General features: G+C 34.9%; 3 protein-coding genes across 3 annotated transcripts; 1 reads left to right on the forward strand and 2 right to left on the reverse strand.

Moving 5' to 3' along the window:
• Window positions 1-4656: 4656 nt before the first annotated feature.
• Window positions 4657-6253, reverse strand: LOC130614331 (serine/threonine-protein kinase Nek7-like). The gene is made up of 2 exons (XM_057435756.1): window positions 5990-6253; window positions 4657-5730 (listed from the first exon to the last, which is right to left on the reverse strand). Exons 1-2 carry the CDS (start codon window positions 6034-6036, stop codon window positions 4689-4691), a joined length of 1089 nt encoding a protein of 362 aa, XP_057291739.1. The 5' UTR covers window positions 6037-6253; the 3' UTR covers window positions 4657-4688.
• Window positions 6254-6379: 126 nt separating this feature from the next.
• LOC130614330 (uncharacterized) lies at window positions 6380-11146 on the reverse strand. Its single transcript, XM_057435755.1, has 6 exons — window positions 11012-11146; window positions 9735-9814; window positions 9512-9619; window positions 8350-9400; window positions 7783-8163; window positions 6380-7589 (listed from the first exon to the last, which is right to left on the reverse strand). Exons 1-6 carry the CDS (start codon window positions 11142-11144, stop codon window positions 6472-6474), a joined length of 2871 nt encoding a protein of 956 aa, XP_057291738.1. The 5' UTR covers window positions 11145-11146; the 3' UTR covers window positions 6380-6471.
• Window positions 11147-11612: 466 nt separating this feature from the next.
• On the forward strand, window positions 11613-12336 carry LOC130613386 (uncharacterized). The gene is made up of 3 exons (XM_057434739.1): window positions 11613-11752; window positions 11839-11913; window positions 12159-12336. Exons 1-3 carry the CDS (start codon window positions 11613-11615, stop codon window positions 12334-12336), a joined length of 393 nt encoding a protein of 130 aa, XP_057290722.1.
• The last annotated feature ends 15299 nt before the right edge of the window (window positions 12337-27635 follow it).

Consider the following 27635-nt stretch of genomic DNA (forward strand, 5'->3'; position numbering starts at 1 on the left):
TGAGGTGTTATATACCGACCTGTTTGAAATTAGAGATGGTGAACTATACTACAAAGACGATAACAGGCCATTGACAAACAATGGAAGACTAAGGGCCACCGGTACTATATCAGATATATTAGGCAAGAGAAGGCTGCGTAATTTAGGCTTTGACATACCAAAAGGTAAGATTACAGCCCGACAAGCTGCTAAGCTAAACAAAATACAAGAAGAACTACCCTCGTCATCTAAAATAGAAACAGCAACTGTTGTAGAATTAGATGATATATCTAGGGAAGCTGTGAAAAGTACGGAAGATTTACTTTCATTGATGAAAAAACAATCTGTAGACGATGAAACAACTCAGACTCCCCCTATGTTTGAATATCCCGTGCGTGATATGTATGGATAGGATAAATCATTGAAAAACGTGCGCGGAGGTCTTCAGTCTGCGGCCGAAAAAAAGTTTGAGATCGAACACAACATCCATAAGGAAAAAATGAAGTTGAAAGAGATGACAGATCCCAACGAATCCGCAACATACACGGATGAACAGAGAGAGCAAGTGGAAACATGGTTGGAAAATCAAAAAGATGAGTTGAAGGCTATCGATGATCATATCGATAACCTCAAAGGTGACCTTAACACTCAAATAAAAAGCATCAAGGAGACGATTGCTAAAGTACTTGACAAAGATACAACATTGGGTGAGAAGATACGAACACTATTCCGTGAGCAGGGTATCACTGTTGTCAGCGTACTAACGGCATTTCGTATGGTTATCGGCCTTCTCGTAGAAACTTTGACGCCTGGGGGTGGGGGGTCATCCACCGGTAACGCACAAAATCATGAAAAGGGTGGTACAACCGAAGGTGGTGCAAAGGACCTCCGGTCCTGGATAAAAAACAAGTTGAATGCGTTGAGATCTCTCTTGGGAAGGTTGGCCGGGGTGGCAGCTGCATCCCTACCCGGTATAATAGGATCCATAGTATCATGGATACTCAATCGAGCGAAAGAAGCGGTAGGTTGGTTGAGTCAAAACTTGTGGGCTTTGATAGTTGGAATCGGAGGTCTGATATACACCTATCTCGTGACAAAGCGTTAGGGATACTACTACAGCTTATATGTTACACGCATCATGTAACATACTTTTTGTGCTACCTAGCAATAGTTTGCTATCTTTCAAAATACCACACAGCACCACCGACACCGATCATACTTAGCGCGATAAAGGCCAATTCCCTTTCATGTTGATCCTTACTAGGTGTATAAAAGTCGCTCAATACAGGTTCCCGCGGTAGATCCGTAAGAATTGATCTATCTCCAAACACTTTTTTATATTCGCGCATTGCATCATTTAGCTCCATGAATTTTCCTTCGGCCTTCTTTTCAAGTCTGAGCTGCTTATTGATAAAGTCTACTCTCTCCTGTCTTTTACGTTGCCACAAAACCTGGGCTTTTTGTAATTGTTCTATGGCCAAATCATGACGCTTTCTTTCCTTATCAATTCTGTCTTTTGATAAGCTTGAAAAGAGATAGCTTGAGCCTGTAAAAGCCAAAGCGTTGGCTAAGGCCCCTCCCAACATCATTGCAATTGAAGCCATGTTTAGATATTGATAGTTTCAGGTATAATCTTTTGCTTAATTAAGTATTCCCTTGACATTTCACTAGCAGCAACGATGGCGACTAGCTTTCCGGTATCTTCCAAGTCAAACTTTTGAATTGATGGTGGTGACATTTTTAACACCTTTTTTCCTAGCATCGAATACCCGACAGCGAAAACGCAGACGACTGATGCTTTATATATATCGTTGATTATACTTTTCTTGTCCATGTTATTTCTATGCTGCGAGATTATAATATCGCGATATTATCCCTTTATTCCATTTCAAGTTTACTTATTCTCACAGGTGTTTTGGATTTTTGTGGTGGGGTACCCTTCGACCCAGTTATAGCAAATAGTACATTGTCTTTCTGTTTATACACAAAATAAGCACCAACCAAACCGATGGCTATTATTCCCCCTATAGCGTAGTTCATAGGTTTTTCATTTTGGATGATGGTAGCTTCTGCCTCTCCGGCATTGTCTTCTTGAGTCGGCTGTGTCTGAGGCGTCGGCTGTGTTTGTGCCATGACCTCTTTTTTATATTCTTCCCGCATTTTACGGTTGTATTCCGGCAACCTCTTACCCGCTTCAACCTTTTTAGGGTTCTTCGTTGTCACCTGAATAGGAGTCTGTTCCTCTGACATCTTTATTATCTGTTGTATTTATATTATTTGCGTTTAAATTTCTTCCAGCGATATAATGCCTACCCGTAATGAGACCAACACTGAGTGTTGCTAACAATGAGCCGAATTTATAATACAAGTCACATGTGAATCTTTGAAGGGCAGAGTTTAAGAAGGGCTCATTTTCCAGGTCATTGCTCAATGCATCTTGAGAATTTATTCCCAAGACTGTACAAGCTCCCATGGAATACATGTGAATAATTGATTGTCCCAAGGACTTTACCATTTGACCTGATAGTTTAGCTTCATATATACTAAATAGTTTCTTCACCTCATCATCTTTGAGCTTTTGAATTTGATCGTCCGTATACATTTTACCCAGGTATAGCTTGCTATTTCCGGTTAACACACACTCTAGCAATTTTTGCCTCTTACCATCCTCGGATGGAGGACCTGGAAGAGCAATTAAGTTATCAATTGCCGTTTCAGCCATTTTCAATAGTGATAGGTATTTTTTAACACAAAAATAGCAAAAACTAAGTACTAGTAGTAGTACTAGTAGTACTAGTAGTAATATTATGAAATTGATATATTCTATCATTTTGTTGTGGTCCTATAGGATGCCTATAGGAGTCTTATAGGAGAGTCTTATAGGAGATTTCAAGAAATCTATAGGAGTCTTATAGGAGATTTCAAGAAATCTATAGGAGTCCTATAGATCTGTTAGATTCTTCTTATACTTTTGTTACAAGAGTCTTGTAACAAAAACGTCCAATCTAGCAAATCACGTAAGTTCTTGGATGTTCCATTCTCATGACTAAATGTGTGTATTTGCCATCTTTTAGCCTTTCCTTAACCGTCTGTATCTCTGATCGTGATTCAATGACATCATTCTCTTCATGAATAGTTGTGAGATCTTGTCTGTCTTTTGGATACCACACATATAACATTTTAGCTTGCCTTCGTAAATTTTTTGGTATAGCGGTGTATGATTGTGTGAGTAGCCACATAGTGTGGTTTCGGTGTCGTCCGCTAATGGCCAACTCTAGCAATGGCTGTCTCTTTTTGTCTAGTTTCTCATCTGCGATGATATCGTCGATCAGGAATAAGGTTTTGTATCCGGCACAGAAATCCGTCATCTTTCGAATCCATTAATACAACATACCTCCCGGCTCAATTAGAATCACATATCTGTCGTTCCAAAACCATTTTCGGTCCCTATATGTCTTATTCCATCTTAATGTTGGGCATATAATCACGATGATATCGAAGTGATCAAAGTATTCATTTTCTAATAATTTTACAACACGTTTGGATTTTCTGCAGCCCGTAGGACCAACAAATAATGCTGTGTGGGGCTCTTTCATGTAAAGTGTGTTTTTCGCCATTCTATCTTAATAAAGTACATCCATAATTTCACCGTTTTGAATGTTTAGTTGAGCGTCCATTATTAGATATATATAGGCGTTTAAGGATCCTGCGGTTTCTGCTGTCTTTTCAATTTGTAGGGTGATTACCTCACTTGCATTTTCAATCCGTCGGCCGGTCCCCACTGCGCAAAATGTCTCCGTATACGTAAATATAATTTGCGTGTCATAAATTCATTATACTCGAATAAGCGGAAATATACGAAAAGTCTGTGCACGATGTTCGTATATTTCCGTATAGGCGTAAACGGTTACGTATATTTTTGTTATACACAAGGTTTTACGTATACGTGAATAGTGATTTGCAAACCTTTACAGTATACTATGATATACGTAATAATTTCGTTGAGCTTCTTAAACCCAGGGTTTGTTTATTATTTTTCTCAGTTTATTTTCGGCAGAAAAAGATCACAATTTTACGCAGTCGAACTTTCTCTTTACGTATTTTACACGCGCTATTTTATATAACCGTAGCGTATTTTAAACCCAGCCTAAGATCCCTATTTTTAATTTTCTCCTTTTGATTCAATTTATGCATCCTGCCCTAGCTGTTAGTGAATTACTTCTAGTTTTAGACACGAACACTCGAGGCGTTTTGTCTGTCTGCTAGCTCTTTCCGCCCAGAGACGACAAGCTTGGACAGTTTCACTAGAGCAACCACGTCCCAACTTTAGTAAAAACAAATACAATAACAAGATTTAACGCAGCCTTGCCTTGCGCCAGCCGTTAATTACTTCTAGTTTTAGACACGAACACTCGAGGCGTTTTGTCTGTCTGCCAGCTCTTTCCGCCCAGAGACGACAAGCTTGGACAGTTTCACTAGAGCAACCACGTCACAACTTTAGAAAAAACAAATACAATAACAAATTTTAACGCAGCCTTCCCTTGCGCCAGCCGTTAATTACTTCTAGTTTTAGATACAAACACTCAAAGCTTTAGAAAAAAATTGTTGTAACGCAGCATCCAGCGCTTTCATTCAGATTTTAAGACTTCAAAAAAAAAACATCAATAACTAATCAAGTGGATTTCTTAACCTTGTTACTTATAAAGAGTCTATATACAAGGATTTACAAATATATTTTTAAAACGGGTTATGCAGCGTGATATTGAAGGCCTTTTACTTGGTTCTTCAGCCATCATATCATTTGCGATAGACGCTATTTTCATGTTTTTTATACATCGACTGATTAAATCCACGTTGTATCCTAATGAATAAACATCTGATTGAACCGACTGGTAAGAACCTTTAACATTCCTTAACTCATGTGCAAGAAATAGATGCTTGGTGTTAAATTTAACTTGCTGTGAAGACCCTGGTTCAATATCATATCTTGCTGGATCACTGACTAGTGTAGCCTTTCCCAGATCAATCAATTTTACCGTGGTTGAATTACGGACAAGGACATTTCCTGGATGTAAATCGTTGTGTAACAGACCACGGACGTGCATTTGGTGAACAGCGGAGCATAATCCAATTATAATTTCATTTAAATGACTGGAACACGGTGCGGGTACTCTCTGAATGAATTCCTTTAATGTTGGTGAACATGAACCACAGTCATCACAAACAAATTCAAGAAGGATGAATTTTGGTTTCAAAAATCCAAAAACATAGGGAAAGCCTTTATCACCTGCCATCAACATACCCTTCTTGCATTCCGCGTACGCATCAATTGGTCGTGCATTGTTGGATAAACATTTGATCGCCACAACTTGTTTGATGCTTTTAACATATCCTTTCGAAACATTCCCGAAAACACCAGCACCTATAGTTTCGTTTATATGCACGTCACACTTTGAGAATTGAATGACATTAAAATTGAGCGTCCGTGTGATGGCTATGCTTTTATCTTGAGTGCGGTATATACTCGATCTCGATGAACAGCACAATAAAATGTCCCTGCTAGTAGTGGCTTTAACCTTCGGCACATTTCTTTTTAAAACAGCGTTCTGAAATTCTAGTTCTCGAATTCTCTCTTCAATTAATATCTTTTTTTCCATTTCCGCGTCAAATTCCGCTTTCTTTCTTTCCTGACGCATTCTTTTTTTTTTTTTGTTGCGTTCAGCTCTCTTTTCCGAAGATCTCTTTCGTGTACTAACAATAAAGCACAACAAATACATGTTGTTTTTTTTAAGTTTAGACTATACGGATCCGTATTCTTTCCTCCAAGGTTTAGACAGTATAGTGGGGTTAATTAAGTGTTACTGTGTTTAAGGAAAAAGAAAGACTGTCTAATTAAAATATCCACAACACAAGAAAAACATACCTATCTGAGCCTGAATATGCTTATAAGTATTACAGGTTTTATAAGAACAAAAAGCGCATCCGGCCAAAATAAGAATGATTTACTCACCTAATCACGCTGTCGTTTAAGTCTTGCTTTTCCTGTTGTTCGAGCATTGTTATTTAGTTTTTATGTTTTTCAACCTAGAAAATGAAGCACAAATTTTATCAATCTAAGAAAATCTCATAATGAAACAGGTTTTATGCATGTATAAATATACATTATGTTGTACTAAAATATGTATATTAAGCACCTGATAAAAAGAAGACATACATACATAGTCTAAATGAAAAAAAAAAAAATAAGCCTTGTAAATAAAATATTTTTTTAAGAAACATTTGAGGCTTAAATTAACAAAATTTTATAAGCTCAAGGCTCAACCAAATACTTGCTGCAAGCACGTTTTAGCATTATAAATAAACACAATGGATGTTATATTAAAATAGAAACAATGCAAAATTTTTATGAAATTTTTTCTTGTCGACAAAAATATGTATATACAAAAAATTAGACATTAGTCGTTAAAAAATCTGTGAATAACAAAATTAATATTACAATGACTTAGAAGGCAAACTTATGCAAACTTTAACAATATCAACATGTTGCTTGCTTATTCTTATCTGTTCCTTTAACACCAATATACGTCCATGCACAAACTTTAGTGGTATCAACGATCTTTTATCAATTTCAGTACACCATACTTTCATGGGAGAGTTCACACCAAAAAAGTTATACTGCACGTGTTTCTTAAACCAGCTCACATCAACAACAATATGATTCACAACACGATCAGAAAAAACAACTTTAATTTCATATATACCATTCACAACGGCTGGTCTTAATTCTTTTGGCTCAAAGTCAAAATAATCACCATGATTATATCTTGCCTTTAAAAATGATCCATGTCCATTGCTCCGAATGTAATGCTTTGAACAAATAACTTCATTACCCAGCATGACTCTTTTTATTTGCACAATGAATCGTGACACTCTTTTGATATCCATATGTCGATAAAGAGATGAAAACAACTTAGTTAACTCATCTATTTGATGTCCTGGTAAACTAAACTGAGTGGCTTTGCTGAGTTTCTCTTCACAGCCTGTAAACTCGAGTTCAGTACCAACAACTTTATCACTGTCACGAACTTTTTGGAGCTTTAGGAGTGATTCCTGGGAATGCACGGTCTCTTTGTCAGACGACAATTTTAGCATATCAGTGAAGTCATCCTCCAATAGGTTAAAAGCTCTAACCTGAGAACCAATTATAAATTTGCGCATTAGTTGGATTGTTATGTCATGATTATTTACATGGTATGAACCTAAAATTCCATTGAAACGTTCATAACTAAAACACCAAAATGCATACACAGGTCCGTAATCCAGCAAACAATCTTTTAAGTGGAGGTGAAGATGCATATTTGGAGTACACCATAACTTTCCACATAGATTTGCAAATATGCCAATAAACATACAAAATAAAGTATGCGCTTGATAAATGTCACCTGCAGTTATACTTCGTGTGCAGATTTTATTGCAAGCTGCTACAAAGATCAACCACATGTTTAAATGATTATCTGGTATTACATCTTTTAAACAGAAGCATGAATAGATGTGTGTCCAATGGCGCCACTCATCAGCCTTCATGCTTTTGTAACAATCTGACATGTTACCTAGAACATAAAAAGGACCACTATTATGTAGATATTATTTTTACACAAAATCGAAATGTCTTTTTTATAAATTCACAATATATATAATACATCAGAAATATTAAGTGCAAGAGTAATGAGCTACGAAACAAGAACAAATTTTGTATATATATAAAAAACGTTTGAAGATATATAACAAGCAAATGCAACAAACCTGGTATTCTACCAACATCAGTTGGAACTTTTACCTTTTTCATTTTGTCGTCAATACATTTCAGTTTATCTGATGTTAAAACCCCAATTTCAATCCAAGTTTTAAAAACATGTTTTGCTGTACCCAAATAAAGATTATGCATAGGATCAATTGTATGCATTCTGACTGGATCATAGTATGGCAATCTATGGAGTTCGCTGTAACGGGCTCCGTGTTCTCTTTGTCTTTTTTCACATTCACTTTTCGTATTGGCGTTGGCAGCATGAAGGGCGTATCTTTTGTGATTTATTCCAGTTCGCAATTCCCAGGCATCAACATCAGATCCAGAATAATCAGTGAAGTCACCAACTTTGTTGAATACTTTCAAACACTTACTGCACCCTAAAATCACAACAAACATAATTATTTTGTCTCATGAGCTAACAAGTGCTCCAACTGTAAAACTGTTAAAATAAATATTTTTGGTCAAAAATAACATGCATGTCATAATAAAAATTTAATGCTCTGATTTAAAAAGAATTATTTTTTTATTTAGAAAAGGAAATTTAGCAAAATAAAAATTCTTACCTGACTTTGCATTGAAATTCAAAAAACCACCAAACTTTCGAGTAGCAGGAATATCATTTGATATTGATATTAAAGCAATTTTATATAAAGAATAACCAATGCTACTTGGCTCTTTCATAATCACACCATCCCAATATTGTAAAAGCTCATCAACCATTGGTTTGATAAAAGAATTAATGTGAAGATTTGGCTCTTTTGGACCAGGAATAATACCTATGATGAGTGTGTTTTTCCACAGCAATCGATGTTGTCTTGGTAAATTTAAAATTGACAGGTAAATTACACCAACACTATGCTCTCTGTTCTTATACGGATTAAACCAATCTAGGTTTAGCATAACGCCCAAATTTCTTTTATCTGCAAGATATAATTCCCCTATGCTGTCCTGAAAACTTTTCCAAATCTGTCCATCAAAAATATCTGACATTTTGACATGTTCATCAGGTTTAGTAAATAATAATTCCAAGAAACCTGGACGTGCTAGCAACTCTTCCAGGCCAGTCTTTATACTCCGATAAGCATAAACCTTCTTTGGGTATAAGTTTATATTTTTTTCAAAGGATACAACCACTTTCATTAAAATATTGTTGCAAGGTTCCCTGTAGGCAGGAAATGGGTGATTAGGGAATTTCACATGACTACATTTGCTGCTTGTCTTTCTACCAGTGATTTCTTTTTTCCAGCATTGATTATAAGAATACAGAGATTGACATGACGTGCACACAACAAACTTTGTAAAAGAATCCCGATTCAGAGCCAGATATTGTCGAGCCATGTATAATGAATTTGGAAATTTTTCCAATATTTCATCAAGAATGTGTAAACCAAACATTTTGTTGAGCAATAAACAAATCAGTTTTGAAAAACCTAAAATACTTTCCAATGTGTTATCAGAGAGAAAAATATGAACTTGCAAAATGAACATTGCTTGCAGTACCAGAGTGATGAATTTTGTGGTATGATGGTTAGCATGTTGACTAACAACAACATTAAAGTCGTCCTCTGGTTCTGCTTCAGGATCTTCCCACAATTCCGTTGCGGTTTCTTCATTCTGTAAATCAAGTGCAACATAGCTAAGCGTTGGCATACTTTATATACATTATAAAATATGTATTATTGCAAACATGTAATTTGAAGACCAAATTATAACAAAGGATGTTACCACACAATTGTCATCTGGATCATGATGATCATTGCATGTTGATTCATCACTCTCGATTGAAACATCACTCTCAATTAGTGTGTGATCAATAGGCAGAAGTGTTTTATCCTAAATTAAGGCAATGCATATATATATATTTACTTTTTGCTACATTAGTTCACAAATTTAGAATAAGCTCACTCAGCTATTAACATGACACCCTTAACAAATATACAAGCCTAACCTGAGAATCTAGGTTAACATCTGTATGTTGCACGTCGTTATCATCTCTTGTTTGTATTATTTGGTTTTTCGAAGATAGTTCTAAATGGAAAAGCACAAAAGGTAGCAAATGATGACGAAATTAAGCAAAAAAAACATGAAAAAAAACAAAAATGACTAAAGCAATCAAACACATGTCTCTGCAGATAACGATTGTAATATGATGCAATGTGCTGAAAATACAGTAGACGTCCGTTAATTGAACACGCTAGGGACTAAATTATTTATTCGAATTAACGAATGTTCGGATTATCAGAAGTTCGGAAAAAACAAGAATTTTAATAAACGTTTAAAGGTTTTATGCTAATATAACTTTATTACAACTTTACTACAACTTTTTCTAAAAATATTTTAACGTTGTTTGCTTGGAGATGGGCAAGGCCTCCAAATTCCTTGTAAACTTCATTTTATTGGAAATGTCAATTTAATCGATAAATTGAAAGAAATTTTGCCACCATTGATGCAATAAAAATGAATAAAAATGAAAACGCTTTTCTTATTTTCCCATAAGATTTTTTTTATCAATAGATAGATAGATAGATAGATAGATAGATGTGCATATTTTACATGGCTAGCCTCACAAACATCGAGGGATATACCCTGTCTATTATTTCCAGGAGGGGCCATGGCTTAGATGGAGAGTCCTAGAGTATTTAATGCTCATTTTGAGCTACGCAGACCCAATTAGTAGGGCGCACACCCTACTAGGCAACTCCCGGCAACATATAACGGCCCACACAGTGTGCCATCTCCCCAATTTCCCTCACATGGCTTGGGTTAACCCGGGGCTATGGTAACATTCACTCGCCCATGTTGAATCGCCGTCAAGAAGAATCGAACCCCGGTCTCCCGCACAGAGTACGAAAGCTATAACCACTAATCTACGGCGCCACAATAAGGTTGAATTAAAAAATTGTTCGAATTAGCGAAATGTTCGAATTAGCGGAGTTTGAATTAAGCACTTTATTTAACCAAACTCAAGGGACTTAGCAATTTGTTCGAAATAACGGAAAGTTCGAATTAAGCGGCATTCAAATTAACGGACGTCTACTGTATGCTAATTATGCTAAAACTATGCAGCAAAACAAGGACTCACAGTTATGCTTGTAATATGCTCATTTTTTCACTAACCCTGAGCCTAAATATTCTTATAAACGTTATGGTTAGGAAAAAAAAACATGTACTCCTTTTTTGTTGTAGTTTTAGATTCCAAACTGCTAAAAAAAGCCAAAAACAAACCTTGATTACGTTGATTTTCTTGAACTTTCCAAGTTCCATCTCGGTAATATAATTCTTTGTGACGAAAATATGCAGAATGAGATAGACTTTCGCTGCAATGGGGACATAACATCCGTTTCTTTATTCGAGGCATAAAAAAAGTTTAAATTTTAAGGAAGAAAAAACTAAGGTTTGTCTGCTTTTTCTTTCCTTGCATTTACAGAACGTAACTCGCGCGCAATCTTTTTAGCTCTTTATCTTGAATGATGTTTTACAATGTTAGGGGGTCAATAATAGCATAAAAGCCATCTTTAACGTCCTTAAAAATAATTATTTAATAAAATGTTAAATTATTTTCGCGAAAATTTCTTGTTCTATTGATAATATTTTATTGTGAATACATTTTGTTTCGACTATTTTAAAACATTAAAATTATTAATATTGTTTTTACCCCCTATCTCATCGCAATTTGTATCGGGGGTTGTCTATTTTATTACAATGGCCTAAACGCCCAAGAAAAAGTTTTGCTCGCACCCCCTGAAGACAAATTCCATTCAGGTTTGGGCGCGCAAATTTGTTTCAAAAGACCGGTACAGTCAGGAGCAGCAAACTTGAAGAAAACATGGCATCTTCGTTTTATGGAAATACTTCTACTGCCACAACTCCAGTGGCAAAAAAAAGAGCCAAGGTTCTAAATCCAACACCACCGCCACGTAAAAACTCAACCAAATGTGCTTCACGAAGCCCTGATGTGATGTTTGGGTATGTAGCTAGCTAGCTAGAGCTAAAATGATTATGTTCTCCATGCCATTACTTTTCACTAACATAAGTAATATGGTTTATTTCAGATTACAGCAACAGAATGAAAGTTTAGAGGAAACTTCATTTGAGGAAGAAAATAATGCTTCACCACGGATGTTGCGGTAATAACATAATAACATTACAATAACTTGCCCACTCACTGCTTACATGGTGTTTAAGCACCCTCATTATCCTAAATTTTAATTTTACTTGTAATAAATAATTTGGCGTAGTTTTTTTTGCCTCAGACAGTGCGAGAAGAATTTACCTCAATTGGGGTATATTGTATATAGCTATACCCCAGATCGAGATCGTTCTTGTTACTGCCATGCATATTTTGTACTTTATTTCATATTTTTTTATACAGGGCTCTCACTAACGTTAATGATGCACTGAGAAAGAGGATTTCATTGCTGGAATCTCAAATTCAGAACAACAATGTAAGAATAGAAAATGTGGAAAGTTCACTTGTAGATGTAAACAATAAATGTGCGAATCAATTTGATGATTCAAAAAAGGGAAATTGCCACCATTTATTTTCATGACATATTATATCCAGTATTTAGGCACCTTTTTTTAATTTTTTGCAACTGATGAAAAGGTTTGCTCAAATTTTAAGAGCTTTAAGTACAGAGATTGAATTAACGGTTCGCAGATTGCGAGCCAATATCCACTATTTGCGAAGCATTTTTTAACATTTTTGAACTAAGAATTGGTTGTTTCGCTCATTTTAGCAACTTGTTCGAAATGCATACAGAAGTATAAAGGATGAGAGTACTTGGAATTTTTTAGAGAGGTAAGGTTGATTCTCTAAAATGTATATAACCATTTTCCTGCACTTCCAGGATAATACTTTTAAAGACTGTCCACATTATTTTATCAGATGCTTGTTTGATTGTTGGAATATAAAATTTATATTATGATGGGAAGTAACTCAATACTTTAACTTTATAGATTTGACTCCATACACAACAGTAGAATAACTAATTTGATTTGCCAAATTGTAAAAGACAGCAACGAAAATCCCTATGCTCCATTTTTAATGCACAGTGAGTAACTACTGTTTCTTACCATAAGGCGTAAATTTATTTTGGTATTTTACATAATTGAATTGTTTGTTTATATATAATAGGGTCGTGTAGCAGATATTATTCTACCCTGAAACGAAAAGAAAAGGAGGAAGATAATGACAGAAATAGTGAATTAAAACGTAAAAGAAGGCGCACAACTCGTCGGCACCGGGTATGCGGTTAAATTTGAAAAAAATTATGCTATACCAATTTGGCCATGTGTTTTAAACCACACTTAGCTTTTATTAAAATTACTTTTCATTGTCAATTATTTTCTTTTAATACTTTTATTTTAGTTATACCGCCAACGATCAAAATACGTGCCACGAGATAAAGCCGACATCTGGATGTTATGTAATGCCGATATAATGAGTGACGAACATTCAGATAATGAAGCAGAAGGATATGTACATCCACCGAAGTTCAGAAGTGAAGAAGTCACTGAACTGCTTCACTTTATTGATAGTAAACGCTTGGGTAAAGATGAATTGGATGCAAGAATACCTGGAAGTTACTCAGATCGGGATATAAGGGCAAAGGTTGACCCACTGTTGTTAGCAAATAATAGATAATGTTTTTAAAACGTGATTTTTTGTATATTTTTTTAATTACTAATTTAATTTTTTACAACTATTTTTCTAATATTTTTTCTTACGTTTTCTTTTAGCTGAAATTTAGTCTTGCACGTTATAATTAAATCGTTCTGATTAATAAACTCAATAGCTGCATTAGCTTCCATCCTTATTTGTTATTTAAATGTATATAATTTTGTTAATATTTTTGTAAATATGTCTGTATATATATATGTATATATATATATATAAAACGTTTCAATAAATTTTTTAACTAACAAACTTATTACATGCATTATTCTTTAAAACCCTTTTTTGCTAAACCAAATAACGACAGCAACTTCATGTACAGCTCCTAAAGCCTTCCTGAAAGTTTAAAATTCTACCTGGAAAATTATCAAAAGGGGTGAAATGGGATAAACCTATAATTCCCTCAGGCAGCGCTACACCAGATTTACTCCGTATATTACCTCGTACTTTTGTATACAGTCGCATATTTTGATAGAATACGACGCGAATATTTTCGTATACAACGTTATAGTTAATTTACGACGTGTATAGTCGAGGCATATAACGTCTGCGATATTTTCGTGTTACTTGATACCTTTGTATACAGTCGCATAGTGTGATAGAATACGACGCGAATATTTTCGTATACAACTTAAACGTAAATATACGGCATGTATATTCAAGACGTGTCACGGCTGCGATATTTTCGTATACTCTGGGGTCCCTATACGCAAAGTATATTTTCGTATTCCACCATAGTATACAAAGAAAAACGCTTCAGTATATTTCCGTATATTGACGGTATACGAAAAAAAACTCAGACTTATATTATCGTATATTCAGTATTTTTGCGCAGTGTTAAAAGCCTTTTTTCATGCATGTTTCTGTTTCTAAAAACAAGACGTCGACTTCTTCCCCACAACTTTTTTTCACTTTTGATTTTGGAACGATGTTTGTTTATTTGCCTAATATCAAAAAGTAAAAAAACAAGTCTTGGTTCACTTCAATAAATAGTAATTTTCCTTAAAATAACATTTTTACTGGACGCGATAAGATACGAACTCAAATCTCAACTGATACAGAACTCAGAGCTCTATCACGATAATTCACTGAGTCTGTGATTCCGCTATACTGCTAAGCGCGTAGAGGCGGAGGCTTTTGGTACTGACTATTGTGAACTAAAATGGTGTGCAGAGAATGTAAGAAAAATAACGCAAAAAATCGTAGTCCCTCATGAAGTGCGATGGTAGGAACAATAATAATATGTCATATTATTACGCAAAGATTCTACTTATTCGTTACCTTCCTTACAATTCTTTCGTAACACGTGTGCGTGTGGTCGTTACTTTCAGTAAACTTCTATCGGCAGCGAGAAAACATAATTAACTTCTATCGGCAGCGAGAAAACATAATTAACTGCTATTGGCAGCGAGAAAACATAATTAACTGCTATTGGCAGCGAGAAAACATAATTAACTGCTATTGGCGGCGAGAAAACATAATTAACTGCTATTGGCTGCGAGAAAACATAATTAACTTCTATTGGCTGCGAGAAAACATAATTAACTTCTATTGGCTGCGAGAAAACATAATTAACTTCTATTGGCTACGAGAAAACATAATTAACTTCTATTGGCTGCGAGAAAACATAATTGACTGCTATTGGCTGCGAGGAAACATGATTAGTAGTAGTTAGACTCAATAATTAGTATTATAGTCTCTCCTCTCATCTTTTTTCGAAAACATTAACATTAAAAATCTAATATTCTTTGTAAAGCAATGGAACAAAATTGCAGTTTTTTAAAAAAACCTGAAAATATTTCTCCCACACTTGTTCCGTATATCATCCGTCTGTGTCAAATCATAACTTACATTACGTGACCAAATTAATTCCCCATTATGAATTCAAAGGGGCTATTTATTTCAGAGGAAGTGTGTTATCAAAAATTAATTAAGAATTAATCAATTCTTAACGAGAAAACAAAAGGGTTAGCATCACTATGACAACAGCCTAAAGTGACGCATAATATGATATAATTTGATAGCACAGCTTTAACATGGTCTGTAACTTTGCTCTTTAGGCTATAAAAACAAGATCATTCTTTCCGATGAACATTTCCTTTAAGAGTCTCTTCGACAGTATTCAATTTTTGAAGTCAGGTTTGTTATAAGTATTATACTTGAAAGATGTTTGTACTGTTTTTAAAACATTAACATAAAAATAAGTTGTTGACGCACTAACAATCAAAATGACATCCCAATTTGATGATTTGTTCGAGTCTGTAAATTACATACATGCTGGAAAAATATCCATTTTTGTTTTTCGCCGCATCCAGCTCGACTTTCGTGTAAGTCACTAAAGTCGAAAACCAACAGCCGTTCCGTAGCCCTTTTAAACTGGAAAGATGAAACTAGGAAGAGACAATAGCAGGTCCAGGCATAGTTAATTCAAATATGAAAAAATTTATAATTTTGATTAGAAAATGACATGGCAATTACATCCCTAAAATTTTATCTTGCAGTACGTTTTTGAATTTTATAATCTAATCTCGTTTTCCAGTTGTTTTGTCTGTTCGCATGTGTAGTATTTGCAGGACTAAAACAGATATGGACTAGAACTTGTCCAGTCAGGAATTTGTTTCTTCAGATCAAGTTAGCTTTGAACTACCAATGCTTAATATTATCGTCACGAAATTAAAAATACTGGTATTACTTATTTTTTTCACAATTCTTTATAGTTAGTGTAGATTCATTGTGCAACAAACCAACAACTAAGGATTTTGGTCAGATCAAAAATTGCTTATTTCTTAGTCAGTATCTAGATCTGAAGTTGCCTAATTAATGCTTATTTTTATTCAACTAATTTCCGTAATCTACCGTATATAACAGATTAAACGCCCCGTGTTCAATAAGTGCCCCTGTCGAATAAGCGCCCCGGGGTTAGGAAAAAAATTTTAAATAAGGGCCCCTGCTCTGATAATGATAAAAGAAAATTTTGATACAGCTAAACCGAAGTGTAATCCATATCTTCTACTTTGAGGATTAATTCTATTCGATCCGGCATTTTTTAATCGTATTATGACCGGGCCCTTAACAACTGTTGATAGGCTTGTCTTTAAACCAAAATTAAATCAAACTTTACCACTATCTTTATAAAAATTCAATTACTTTAGTTCTAGAGAGAATTATTACAATTTTTTTAAAAGTTATTGAGAGCCAAATAAAAGCTGTGTAATATGTTTTCGGGTTTTCACATAGTTCGGTCGTTTCACATAGTTTTACATAGTTATCCGAAAATCCGATTTTTCATGATTTTAGGGAAAAACTCCAGAAAATCGGTAAATCGGATTAACCACGTGTGCAAAATTTACAGAATGATTCCACTTGGTGAAGTACAGTTGTGTTGTAATTTCATGTTGTCAAGATAATCGGCACGAAAGTTATTACATTTTCCTGATTTCATTCATTTGTGGGGGTAGTTTAAAGTAATAGCCAATATTTAAGGCTCGGAGAGGTATAGGACCTAATAATGTGGCATGCATGTGTAATAGATAAATATTAAAACTCAGTAAGTACCATAATCAAGCAACATAACAAAAATAATCTTTTAAAAAAACGGCAGGAGGGCTTTATCAGCTTTCCCCGGACTGAAGAGGATTAGGTTAAACAAATTGCTGTCAGTCAGTAATGCTTATTCAAAGCCAGGCTTGTGTAGTGCAGCATGGTATTTATCTTACGTCTTTTATCTATAATCCATTATAATTTTGTCAGATCTGTTTCACAAGCATAAAGTTAATAAGTAAGTAATCAAGAAAATAATACAAAAGTGCAGATTCAGGTTCAGGCACTAATTAATTAATAATAGGTCTTCTTTTTTATAGCGAAATTTTGCACCATGCAATTCGCAATTAACTTTTTGTTGGTAGTTTATACGGGTAACTGCTAAATAAATTCCCTCATTACATATAAATATAGTGTTTAGGTAGTTACTGGTATAAAATGTCACAAGAAAACTCTTGTGGTTTTACCTAACATTCATTCAAAGAGGACCTTAGATAAAGGTAAATACAAGACAAATCCTTTGACATTTTGCGAATTCGCTTTCTTTAACTCCAAAATAAATTCCCAAATATTCTGATCCTGGAGATCTGCAGGTAATAGATCGTGACAGGCAGAATGTATCAATTTTCAAACTATTGTTGATGGGTGCAATATACGAGGTGTTATATGACACAACGTACGTTATTTTAACGATTCTGGCATCTTAATAGGAGGAACGGGTTATTGAATTTCTAAACGATTTTTTTCTTTTACAATACTGGGTTTTTGCTAACGTTAACAAAATAACTCTTATATCTCCCGAACATATGATCAAAACCGGACAATCCTACGCAGTATCTTGTCAGCGTTTCAAGCTCATCATAATGCAGGTAACGACTAATGAATATTTGTAGAAGAAAAATACTTTGTTTATCGAAGGAGCAATGCTGACGTCATCAAGACTTAAATGACGGTTGTTTTTTTTGCCTAAGCGGATTTTTCCATGAGCCTTATCGTCTTAATGTTAATCGACAAGGCGTCACGACGTCAATAACATTAATTAGCTTAAATGTAGATTAATGAATCCATTACAGTGCACTTTAAACTTTGAAGCCAAAGAGCTTCGAAACGAGGTGGTGACGCAGTCATTTTTCACTTTTCACAAGAAAGGGTTGATGACGTCATCAAAAAACCTTCCCAATATCTATGCAGCCGTTTGGTAAAAGTATATGATCCTATGCTTCTTTTTGGTCAGTGTTTTAACCTCTATACAATGAAGCCAACGGACAAACAAGTTTCTAATTTTTTTGTATTGTGACAGGTCTTTGCTGACGTCAGCAAGATTTTTAAATTCTTGTATTTCCTTAGGTGTTCATCGAAAACTGTGATCCTATACGTTATTTGGATTAGCGTTTCAAACTTCACACAACAGAGGCAACGGGTAAACAAAATTTCAAAGAGAAAAATTGTGTATTGACGGCTCATGCTGACGTCATTAAAATTCAAGGGACGGTTCTTTTTTTCCATTGTTTTTCTGCCTGAATGGATTTTTCCACCGACCTTGTCGACTAGCCTTATAATATCCCTTTTCTCTCTTTTTTTCCTTCTTATCCCTGCTACATTTCTTTTTCAGAAAAAAATCAAATATATGTAATTGCTGGCTATGTTTTAAAATTACAAAAAAACAACTACAGAATGGTCTTTAGACGTCATTACACGGAACAAAATGTACCCCTAATTACCATTCGAAACCTCCAAACGTAGTTTTTATCCACGAGATCAAAGGATAACACGTCCAGGAACTAATTTATTCATAATGGAATGTTTTCGTTTTCAGTGCATGCAGTTTTACAACCTTTACAAACATTGCTCCTTCATTTAGAATTATCCAAATTAAAATATTTACTAATGGCTTCAAAAGAAACAGAGAATGATGTTGTTCCTGGAAAACGTTTTATTGCTTATGGTTTGAGCGCAATGAACAGAGCATTGGTTGTTATAATCATTTCTCCTACGAATTACGTTTACTTTAATGATATATACAAAAATACTGACGTGGCAAAATGGTATACAGGCTTGCAAGCAACTGCATATAATTTTGGTGCTGTGATGAGCTGTTTGACGATTGGTTTTTTGTTAGATATGTTTGGCCATCCAAAACGTTTAATTGTTATCCTTGTCTTTTTTCATATGATCGGGATGGTGCTTTATTCTATTCCAATTGGAAGTGTTATCCTTCTAGGGCAATTTTTCAACGGGATTGGTTATGCTTTGATTGTGGTGATACATTATAATCTCACCGTCCAATCGTCATTACAAGACATGGGGAAATATCTCTCGTATTTTAATCTTTGTGGTTTTTTCAGTCAATTGTTTATTTTTCTGGTCTGGTTTGTTTATCCTGAAGTAAACACGTACATTGGTCCGTGGCATATTTGGTCTAGCAACATGCCCGGTGTAACAATGATTTTTACATACTTTATCACTGCGATATCCTACTTTGTATTTTACGGACCAGATAATCACAAAGTGGTAGGAAAGAGCACAGAAATAAAAACACGTGTGGACACTGGTAAAAAGAAGCAAGAATTTAAAACGAGATATAGTGATATAATAGGACTTTTGACATCTCTAGATTTCATAGCAACCATGCTCCATGGAATTTTTTTGGGTTGCTCTCGAGCGATCTATGCAATTCTTGTTCCTGTTATCGTCTATGACTGCTTCAGCTTGCCAACAAAATACTCTGTTGGTATAACCATGTCACCAGCAGTAGCTATGGCAGTTATGTGGTCAGTTCTCCCATCCATATTAAGAAAGGTGTGTTCCTACGATTTAACGATAATATTCACCCTAGGTGGTTTGACCCTACTAGCGATCTCTTGTTTTCTTCCAAAAAATGAACTGTGTTTTATGATTATTTTGACCTTCTTCTATATCAGCTTATTTTTTATCCCTACTAAGCGATCGTTGCTGGTGTCAATAATCGCATACACGACACCAAATAAATTATTAGGCACTGCTCACAGTATATACGAGATGTCAATAAAACTAACTGGTGTATTTGCAACGTTGGTGATTGGGGTGTTTGCAAAGCATATACGGACTTTAGTTTGCATGTTGTTTTGTTTTGGCTCCATATCAACATTGTTACTTGTTTTGCAAAGAAAGAATTTAAGAAAATGTGTTAAAAAGCAGAAAAAATAAAAATATGGTGTAAAAATTGTAGGTTTTTTTTGACATAAACTTATATTAAATTTGCCGGGGTGGGGGGGGGGGGGGGGGGATGTGGAAAATTAAGATAAAGCAGTGTCGTATAGCCGAAACGGAAAACCCGTTTATTCTCTTTCACCGATGATGACGTGTAGTGGTAAATAGAATTTTATCCAACTTCTTTAAGAATCAAATATATACATATATATATATATAGAACCTTTTAATTCTGGAAAAATTGTCTTTCTGAATCACCATGTCCATTATAAAAACCTGAAATCCAACTTTCCGTCTTCTCTTCCCAATTACAATCAATAAAGATGAAGAAGGCATTAGTGACATTGAAATTAAAATTGAAACCTATGTTGTTATTAAGTTATGTTATTTTATTTTTTTTAATCTTACAATCACTATGCCCCCACTCAGGAATAAACCCCACCTACCGAAACGGGAAACTCGGTAATAATGAATTCTTATTCCACATGTGTGTGCAACAAGCACCCATGTACGTGATTGCTTTTTTATAATATACATATTTTAAGATGCTTTTTCCTTTTGGCCTAATTAACTCACGTAAGTAAAAAATTAACGACAGCTTGTCGATACATACTTTGACATGTTTTTTCCTGTTACCTAATCACTTAACTTATCTTTTATACCTTTTAGCTTATTTCTTTGCCGTATTCCGTCTGTCTGTTCGTGAGTCTGTTTGTCTTTTTGTTACGGAAACACGAAATGCGATACATAAAGGACGGGCGGCCCCTTGGATTTTTCCACAGGTAGACTAGTCTTTTTAATAATAGCCGTATTCCGTCTGTCTGTTTGTGCGCGAGAAAAACGTCCTGTTGCGGAAACACAAAATACGATATTTTAAGGACGGCAAACCCGTGTATTTATTTACGGACAACCTTTGTCTTTAATAGTAGCTAGCCATTTTTTTTCTGGCTGTCCGTAAAAAAAACGTCGTGTTACGGAAATACGAAATGCATTATATAAAGGACGGGCGACCCCGTGGATTTTTCTACAGGTAACCGACTTCTCTTTAATAATATCCGTATTCTGTCTGTGTGTCTGCGAAAGCCGCGTTCGTAACGGAAACACGAAATTTTTAAAATGCGTACCAACACCAAATGCGATATATTTTTGTCCAATTTGTTGCAACGGGCTAACGACTAGTCTCTTTAATAATTCTGTCTGTGTGTACGCGAAAGATGCGTCCTGTTACGGAAACATGAAATTTTTAAAATACGCACCAATGCCAAATTTGATATTTTTTTACTGACTTTGTTTTTAACCGCTCGCGCGTAGTATACCAATCACGAGGCCTGATTTTTGTGTTTAATTTTGAAAGTTGTTGTGTGTGAGGTTTGTGGACCTATTTGTCCTTTTTATCTTCTGAGAGGTTTACATTTTTGTAATATTTGTTTCCTTTCTGTTTTCAATGTTAAGATAAATATATTGCCACATTTTTTAGCCACGTACAAAACCTAAACACACCAGTTTTAGGATATTTGGTTAGAGACGACCATTTTAAAGGCTAGCTAGCTAGCTAGAGCCTTACTTATTACTATTCTGTATTGAATAAGAGCTTTTTATCCTAGCCAACATTTATTTGTATGTTGAGGCTGTGGCTAATTAACTAGCTCCTTAAAAAGTGAAAGTATAAAATGCATTTTGGCTACAACAATATTCTTAAGAAATATTGCTTATACTAAATGCAGTTAGCTATACAGCTACATCTTTTATTATTTTCCTGCAAATAGAATGGCTAAGCGATTGTTTTAGTTAGACGTGTAACGACAGGCTGTTTACTGTGTTTTTATTTAAACCGAAGTTGCAATATAGTTTTTTAGGAGAAGGTGAAATACGCCTATGCGCGTATACGCCAGTTTAACTCTGTTTGACTGTACTAAGTGCTTTTAGCCCAGTATTAACAACACACTGTTTTTTGGAAAAGACTGTTACGCTGTTTTTGGACTTACTGTTTTCAGCCCTGTGTTAGCAATGGGCTTTTTCTTGTGCTTTTATTTAAACAGAGCTTTTTTAAAGGGGTATTATCCATATATGCATGTGCAGCATCGTTTAACTGTACTAAGCGCTTAGGCCGGTGTCAAAATTAATTTAAAAAAAATTATTCTGAAAAAAAATATATTGACAGATTGTTTTTGCTATAATAGAGTAACAACGGTTTGTAAACTCTGTTTTTATTTTAGCTATCATTACGGGAAAGTTATTTTTTGGAAAATATGTTACAGCCGCAACACTAAAATGGTGTTTGCGCTTCACTTGATTTACGACATACTGTATACCTGTACTAAAGCGCTCCAACTGATCGTGTGGCACAGTTTACGACTCGGGTCACACCTTTACTTGTGGCTTAAATAGAAATAGGGAATAGCCGGGAGACCCGGTGTCGAAACTCCGGATCTCCCAGCTATTCTCCCCGCTGAGTTAGAAAATCGTGCTATGTAAACACGAATATCAAATGCGATATATTTTTATCCACCTTGTTGTGACGGGTAAATTTTAAGGACGGGCGAACCCGTGGATTTTTCCACGGGCTAACGCTTAGTATTTATAATATAAGCCGAAGAAAAACGTCATGCTGCGCAAACACAAAATGCGATATATAAGGGAAGTGGATTTTCGCACGGGTGATTGACTAGTCTCTTATATTAATGCAGGTATTCTGACTGTGTGTGGTGCTCGCAAGGACAAAGTCGCACAACGGACACACGAAGTAGCATTTTTATCCACCTTGTTTCGATAGGTCAATTCTCGTGAGCTACGTGAGCGAACCTGTTTTTCTACGGTTAAGATATTTGTGAATAATTGTCATCTGTCTGTCGGTACGTCGAAATGTAGCGGCGGCTTTTTGATCTTGCCGCGAAGTCATTGAAAAAGCGAGGTTACGATTTTTTTTATTCTATTCTATTTTATTGAATTTGATATAGTATTTAAAAGAGTATTTGGGGTTAAGATTTTAAAAAATATTATTAAATTAAAAAACAAAAAACGCAAATTAAAAATTCTTTATTTAATAGGATAAATTTAAAAGGAACCCACGTATGCCGTGTGATCTGTTCCCTTAATGACTAAGATCTAAAGTTTTAACGACGACGGCATGCTTGGTGGACGATCTGACGTGGTAGTGGCCATCTTGAAGCAGGTTTGTAGGTTCTTTTGTTTTACCTTTTTATTTTCTAAAAGTTCAGATAAATATATTGTTGCGTTTTCTAGCTTTATATAAATCTCGAACAAACCAATCTTAAGATTTCAGCTACAAACGGAGATTGTGAGGAAGCATCAAACCAGCTAGCTAGCTATAACTAGACTTATTTATTGCAATTCTTTTAAGGTTCTTATTCAGTTTGGTATAAGATCAGTTATTTTTATGTTGGGGTTGTGGCTATCTATATTTTAGTCCAAATATGTTGACACAAGACATCTAACCTCGAAGTTCGCCACCACAAGTCATTGCATACGCTATTGCTATTAGATTCATGCTTTTTGGACTTAACATAGTTCACTTGTTAATGTTTAGAGTGGACTTAGGTCTTGTTCAGAGCGGACTTAAGTCGTAGGTCTCTGGCTATTTAGCTAAGACCAAGTCCAAAATAAGCTAATTGTTGCTGACGTCAGTATGACAATTTTCACGAATTTTGGGGTCCTCGACGGGCCCGACGTGAGTTATTTCGTAAATGGGGCGTGTCAGAGAATGCGAGTAGCACATTTAATTGCGTGCAAAAGTAGCAACTGTGCTGTCCGTGCTAAAACGTTTAAGTAGCCGAATACAGTTTGGCTAGAACAAAATTCTTAATAATTCTTATGTTAGGGAACTACACTATTAGCTATTACTGTCCTAAAACTTATTTCCGCAAAATAAAATTGCTGAGTTGTTGTTTTGGTTGGACGAAGTAACGACGAATTAATAATGGTCATTTTGGTTTGGAAGTGGTGATGTTGAGGTTTGGATGTGTTTTAGACTTTATCTCTTCCATATATTTTGAATTTAGCTATAGTAATATTTAATTTTTATGATGAGCCGTGTATAAATCTCAAACAAACCTATTTAAGATTTTGGCGACGAATGTACATCCATGATATTATTACAAGTTAGCCTAGCCAACATTAGTTGTGTGTTTTTTTCGATATTAGGTATGAACACAATAGGTACGTAAAACTTTAAAAATGTTTTTTTTAGTATCCTGTGTTTAATTTTTAACTGTGGCGAGATGATATGCGAGATGACATGCAACTCTATTTTCGCTAAGATCTTTCTTCACCTTTGCTTTTGAAAAATTTACTGTAGCTTATTGCTCAAATTAAAAAAAATATTCTAGGGGGACTGTTTTCGCTGGCGTGGTAACAACAGGCTATGTCCTATTCCTTTTATTTAAACCTAAGTTTTGACGTTAATATGCTGGAAAGGGCACCGCCGTAAGCACTTCACAAAATAGTATTAATTATACAATGTGTGATAAAAATACACATACTTAAATTAAAAATATTTTGTTAATAAAAACGCACGTTTTATCAGGAAATACAGAAAATATACCATCATGTTGCTTAAATGGATTCTCGACAAGCCGCCTAAATCTGTCAAGTATAGTGTGAAAAGCTGGATTTATGCAAAAACATAAAAACAAAATGGTTCCATCAAAATGAAAATCTGTATCCAAAAAACGTTCAAAGAAGGGAGGGGTTAACAAAGTAACGTTTCGAGGTAAACACGAATAGCCAACTTTTTTTTCGAGTAGAGAAAAAGTCCTTTCTTCAGATCGCATAAGTCATCACACTTTAATACAGATTCTATTTTATATGTGGATCAATTGAAGAAGAAAATCTTACCTCTCTAGCACTGTAACGTTATGACAATATGGAGCCCAAAAAAAAGGACAAGAGTGTATATTAAAAGTAAAGTAACCTCTTGTCGTAAGTTGTTGGTTCCCACACGGTTCTCAACTGTACGTTAGCATCCTTCCAATGCAACAGCAATAGAATGGTGTTGTTTGCGAACAATTGCTTTACTTTGTGCAAGCCCGGAAGAGGTACCATATAATGATGCACACCTAAGAGGGCACTTTTAGAGTGCATTAACATGCATGTCACCCTTTTCAACATCATCGTTTGAGTTTTGGAAATTTATTGGATATGTTGTGGTATTTTTGGAAAAGAAAAAACGGTGAAAGGTGACAAGTGTGAAAAAAGTTTGCACGAAATGTGTAAAAACATACCAAATATTGTTTCCAAGAAATCCAAACAAAATTTGTATTGCAGGAGGCGTAGAAAATAGAAAAATATAAGTTTTGTGAAAGAAAGACTGAAAGAAAGAAATAAACAACTCAAAGTTTTCTATTTAATCTCCACGTTTGGCCAAGCCGTAAGAGCATAGGAATCTCCATGTAAATAACAGAAGAGTGTTCTATTCTATCACTCATGTATGTGTGTTTAAGCCATCTGTTCGATATTCATAATAACTGGCGCAAACCCTTCCATAATATTGTTCTCTATGAACCAAAAGGATAGAAATACACAAGGGGAAACATCTTCTGAATTTCTATTGTACTAGCCTCGTCTTTTATGTGATCTTTCTTTTGTTATTATAATTTTAAAGTTTGACAGTTTCCGGACATAATTATTCAAAATTTAAAATAATTTATTGATGCACCAACATTTACAATATTTAATGACTTGACTCAATTAGTAGCTTTTCCCGCGCTCTGTTTGTTAGAGAAAAATGACATATGTCGACTTGCAACATAAAACATCCAGTGGGCATTTAACCGACCTATCCAACCTGTGATTGTCCAGGTGTTATAACTGTTCAATAAAATTAGTAGAGGACCTCTAAAATTAATTTTGCAGTTTCATACTTTTTGACATTTGCATTTGATTTTTTTTAAAATGAAGGACTTTCACCATTCACAAGCACCATCTGTCTTTCTAAATAGTTATGAGCTTTGAAAGAAAAATTTGTTAATCAAGCGACAAAGTTTTGTGAGATCGGTATGAGCCGTTTTGCTCTTTGTGTATTAAAGTATATAATCGTTTTTAACTTTGTTGAGGTTAATTAGTCTGTACATACCTTGTAATTAAAATTTGATTTAAGACGTTGATATCGTTCAATCAATAATTGATGCGCTTTTTAGTGTGTACATACTTTTCAATTAGACTTTCTCGTCTAATTAAGCGGTTGTTTAATTATACGAGAAATAGTATATCGAGGGTTTCCCTGACTGTTAGAGTACACGGGCAATAAGCCTGTACCTTAAGACATTTAAGGCGATGTCTTAAGTAATTTGTGTTAGAGTCGCCGAACCTACCCCATTATTTAATCAAAAAATTTTTATATACAAAGTCAGAAAAGCTGTTTGGAGTTTTATTTTATCGCAGACTCCTAAAGTCACGTGGTCTTCTTTTATATGCGGCATATTTTTATTTTTATGTTCAATCTAATATAGTCCTCTGCTAGCGATCTAAGTGATTTTTCACTCCACAACCACTGCCCACCATTTGTATTTTGCTTTACTTTGAACTATGAGAGTTAAGGGTCCTGAGAACTAGTTTAAAATGGTGCGCGAAGACTCCGTTTAAACGAGGAGACGTGCGACTGGCTGACCTTATATTTAATGTTCAAATAACTCTAACACCAAATATTTGAGACATCCACCTACAGCGGCTAGATTAATTAAAAGAATAAATTGTGGATAGGGTGCTCAGAATATATTTGCAGGATTACGTTTTGACAATCCGATACTACCACGAGAAATAAAGAATGAAATTCTGATTTTTATTTTACGGAATTAATTTTTTGGAAGTGGGTTCAATAAGTTGTGTGACTTATGTTTACAAAGATTGGACATGTCCCATTAAAATTGATCCCGCAAGGTTTAATCCAACATTAATTATTTCTTTCCTAGGTAACAGAATGCAGCAAAAAACATGTCTGCTTGCAGCTGTGATGCATTTTTCATTATCATTTATTTGTGCACATCATGGAACTATTTTTAGACTCTTACTTATTTATATTTCTAATTTTGCGAAAATATCTTAGGTGGCATTTTGCTGTGGCATTTTTTGGCAGGGTTTTTTACTACGAGCTCAATTGCTTGTTGAAGTCCGTAAAAAAACTGATTCTAGGATTATTAAACTCTTTAGTAGCTGTCCAATCTGTTGTGACGAAAAAGCTATATTGTAATACCCGTATACGTCTGTCTGTCACGCAAAATGGTAATCGCAGTAGCCAGACACACGAAATGCGGTAAATAAAGAACAGGCGAACACCGACTAGTATTATAACAAAAGTATTCAAGGCAATGAATTATCTAATTTTAGTTGTTCAAAATTTACTCAAACCAATATGACATGTTCAACGTCTTATTAAAATATTTTCTTCTTCTTAAAAGGTTTTCTTTTATACATTGAAACACTTCTAAA

This window comes from Hydractinia symbiolongicarpus, chromosome 11, assembly GCF_029227915.1.
Source record: "Hydractinia symbiolongicarpus strain clone_291-10 chromosome 11, HSymV2.1, whole genome shotgun sequence".
In the NCBI taxonomy this organism is placed as follows: domain Eukaryota; kingdom Metazoa; phylum Cnidaria; class Hydrozoa; order Anthoathecata; family Hydractiniidae; genus Hydractinia; species Hydractinia symbiolongicarpus.